The following is a 3336-nucleotide window of genomic DNA, read 5'->3' as shown; positions in this document are numbered from 1 at the left end:
GGTAACGCGTCCGAGTGAACGTCCCAAGGTAGCCTGGCTTTCCTGGGGAAATACACACCTCAGGATTCCAGGAGAAAGGGTATCGGATATACCGCTTACTCCCCACCTGTACGGAAAACAAAGTTCTGTGTGCTACACTGGCGATTTGTCTGTAAGTCTGAGATTGTTTGAAAAGGGGGAAGAAGGAGGAAATTTTAAAGAGAGGAAGAAAAAGCAAACTATAAATAAAGAGAAATAAGGAAAAAGATGGTTGGTGTCCCAGAGCTACCACACAACATGAAGGGAACCCACATGGCTCCCTGGTTGAGGCAGGCCCCTGGACTCTGCCCTTGGACTGGGAAGCCCTGGACCGTGGAAACAAGACCAAGAGGAACGCAGGCCAAGCCCGAGCGGCCCAGGTGGCCACGGGCCGTGCAGGCTGCTGCGGGATAAGCCCCGGGCACCTGGGGCTGTCTCGACCTCGCTGCAGTGCAGCACTCACCATGGCATAGTAGTTGCTGTTAACCATGAGCGGCCCTCGACCTCGGAGGTAAACGTACTCCTCCCACCAGTCACTCACCTGTAGGGCAAAAAGCAGACCGACAGAGCCAGGCTGAGCAGGTGTGACGCAGCAGGGTGGGCCACGCGGGAGGGCTCCCCATCACATGTACTAGAAGGGCCCGGGTGGTGCTAGCAGACAGCACCTGGCTAGTAAGGAGCTCTGGTGGCGCGGCTGGTAAGGCGTTTGGTTGCTAAGCAGAAGGTCAGTGGTTCAAACCCACCAGCTGCCCCGTGGGAGGAAGATGAGGCGAATGACTTCCACAAAGCCTTGGAAACCCAATGGAGGTCGCTATGAGACGCATCAACTCAATGGCAGTGTGCTTGGTTTAGTGACCAGGAGGCTGGTGGTTCGAACCCACGCAGCAATGCTGCAGAAGACAGTCTGGTGGCCTCCTGTCGGGACCACGGCCGCACAAACTACACAGCAACTCTGCTCTGCACACGTGGGGGCCCGCGTCACCAACGACCAAAGCGAACTCAACAACGAGGAGCTGGACACCTGATAGCACCCACCGGGCCATTGCAACGGCCACCCCGAGCCAGCGCGAGAAAGTGGGCAACGCAGGGGGTTCTCGTTTACTTTTTACCTTTTTATTGTGATTTGTAAGAAAGCTTACAGAGCAAATTCGTTTTCCATTCAACAGTTCATACGCATTTTGTGACTGCGGTGTAGTAATTACCTGGTGTGGCTTTTCTAGCCGTTGTTGTTGTTATATGCTGTCAAGTCGGACCTGACTCACAGCGACCCCTCCTTGGGTTTCCGAGGCAGTACCACTACAGAAGTAGATTGCCCCATCTTCCTTCGAGGAGTGGCTGGTGGGTTTGAACCGCCAGCCTTCTGGTTAGCAGTCATGTGCCTTAGGCACTATGCTACCAGGGTTCTGTGGTGGGATTTGCTGTGAGCAACCGAGTAGCTCCTGATCATGAAAGTTATCCATCTGGGGTATTGCTGTTGGGAGCAGCACACAGTAATTTTCTGGGAAGTTCACCCTCTCTCGGGTGTATGAAATTCTGATGTTGGGATTGGTTAGTGCTCACTCTGCCAGGCTCAAAAGGAGCCCTCCTAGCAGCAGCAGGAGTCTCTCTATTGGCTGAGAAAGACGTGCTGCTGAGAGAAATGCACCCAAGACGTGAGACACACGCTGCTGAGAGAGAGACGTGAGAGACACGCACACTGAGAATGCGATGTGCTACCGGGACGGCGGCTGCCGAGTGAGACGGCGGCTGCAAGAGACTGAGTGCTTTTCTGAACTTGGGTTGTAGCCTGCTGCTTCCCTAACAAACCCCATAATCTGTGCCGTGGGAGGAACGGCTGGTGTCAGGGTTGGTGAACGTGGAGGGAGGCTGTATGTCCGGCCTCACAGGGATAGGCCTTGGGCTACTGATGGTGATTCTGTCCTCTTCTTGTGGGGTCAGAGGAGATCAGAAGATGTGGCCTCCCTGCCCCTTGGGCAGTGACACTGTATTCAGTCCCTACAACATAACAGTCCTCTTCCTACTTCTTCCCGGTGGTTACCACCTCCCTTCCTCCTCCTTTTCTCCAGGTGATTAAAAAAACAAACTCACTGCCGTCAAGTCAGTCCCACTCACGGCAACCCCTCCTTGAGTTTCCAAGGCAGTATCACTACGGGAGTAGATTGCCCCATCTTCTTTCCGAGGAGTGGCTGGTGGATTTGAACCGCCAGCCCTCTGGTTAGCAGTCAAGTACCTTAGGCACTACGCCACCAGAGCGCCTCCCTGGTGACTAAAAAAAAGGACTACTTTAAAACAACGGGGAAAACAGAGCAGGGCAGCAGGCTTAAGCTGCTCACGAGGACGGCGGAGAAACGTCTGTGAGCAGGGCTCCTGGGAATGTACCCCGGGGACCCCAGAGCCATGACTCTGTCCTGCCGGCATCACACGCCCGTTCTCCCAGGCTGGCCGGGACCCTCCGTGCACGCAGCCCCGTGTGGTCAGCCCCTTGCAGGTGGGGTGATATACCGCTATTGTCCCCGGCTACCGGCGAGTCATTTCCCACTCCACAGGACCCCACGTGTGCAGAGCAGAACTGCTCCCTGGGGTTTTCAAGGCTGTGAGGTTTCAGGAGACTGACAGGCCTGCCTTCCAACGTACCCCCGGGTGGATTTGAACCATCAACCTTATGCCTAGTAGTCGAGCACCTAGCTGTGAAGTCATTGCTGCGGCTGCAGGTGGGAGTAGCCCCCTCTATACGCTGCATGAAACCATCACTCTAAGCGGACAGGAGACGCAAGTGCAATGCTGTGGGTCAGCAGCTCTCCCTGCCCCCCGAATTCGCATTTTCACACGGCCAGTGTGTCCAGAGACAGCAAGGGGTGCACTCACGTAATTCGTAGCCCACCAGGACTTCAGCTTCAGGTACCACTGCAGTCTTGGTCCAAGGTTGACGGCAAAATCCTCAGCCAGCTCTGTCATCCGTCTGAAGTCATCCTCTTTCATCAGAGGCCTCACAGACTCCAGGTACTGGGGCAGGGGAGGAGAAGGCAAGGTAAGCACTGTCGGTCAGCACCTACCACACCCTCACCTGTGCCTGGAGAAAACATGGCGGACAGAGAAGAGCAAACACCTTCCCAGAAGGCTCTGCTGGTCCTCAGACAAGTTAATGACCCGCAGCACTCCATGAGGCTGCAGATTAGGAATAAACTACTAAACTTCTTTACCCATTCTGACCGACAGCGCCCCTAGAGGACAGAGTGGAACTGCCCACAGGGTCTCCAAGGCTGTCAATCTTCATGGAAGCAAAGCCCCAACCACACCCACTGCCTGGAGTCCATTCTG

The 3336-nt window shown here is 55.2% G+C and overlaps 1 protein-coding gene across 1 annotated transcript in view; it reads right to left on the bottom strand.

The window, feature by feature from the left end:
* CPT1A (carnitine palmitoyltransferase 1A) overlaps positions 1-3336 on the bottom strand; it is a 76246-nt gene that overhangs the window by 33869 nt on the left and 39041 nt on the right. The window contains exons 6-7 of the mRNA XM_042781508.1: positions 2884-3021; positions 444-559 (exon numbers count right to left, since the gene is read on the bottom strand). Coding sequence (XP_042637442.1) covers positions 444-559; positions 2884-3021 — 254 coding nt within the window. The remainder of the gene's footprint in view (positions 1-443; positions 560-2883; positions 3022-3336) is intronic.

The sequence above is a fragment of the Orycteropus afer genome, unplaced genomic scaffold (assembly GCF_000298275.1).
Source record: "Orycteropus afer afer isolate SDZICR_OR568_19922 unplaced genomic scaffold, OryAfe1.0 scaffold00130, whole genome shotgun sequence".
Lineage (NCBI taxonomy): Eukaryota > Metazoa > Chordata > Mammalia > Tubulidentata > Orycteropodidae > Orycteropus > Orycteropus afer.
This window is presented reverse-complemented; position numbering and strand designations above follow the sequence as displayed.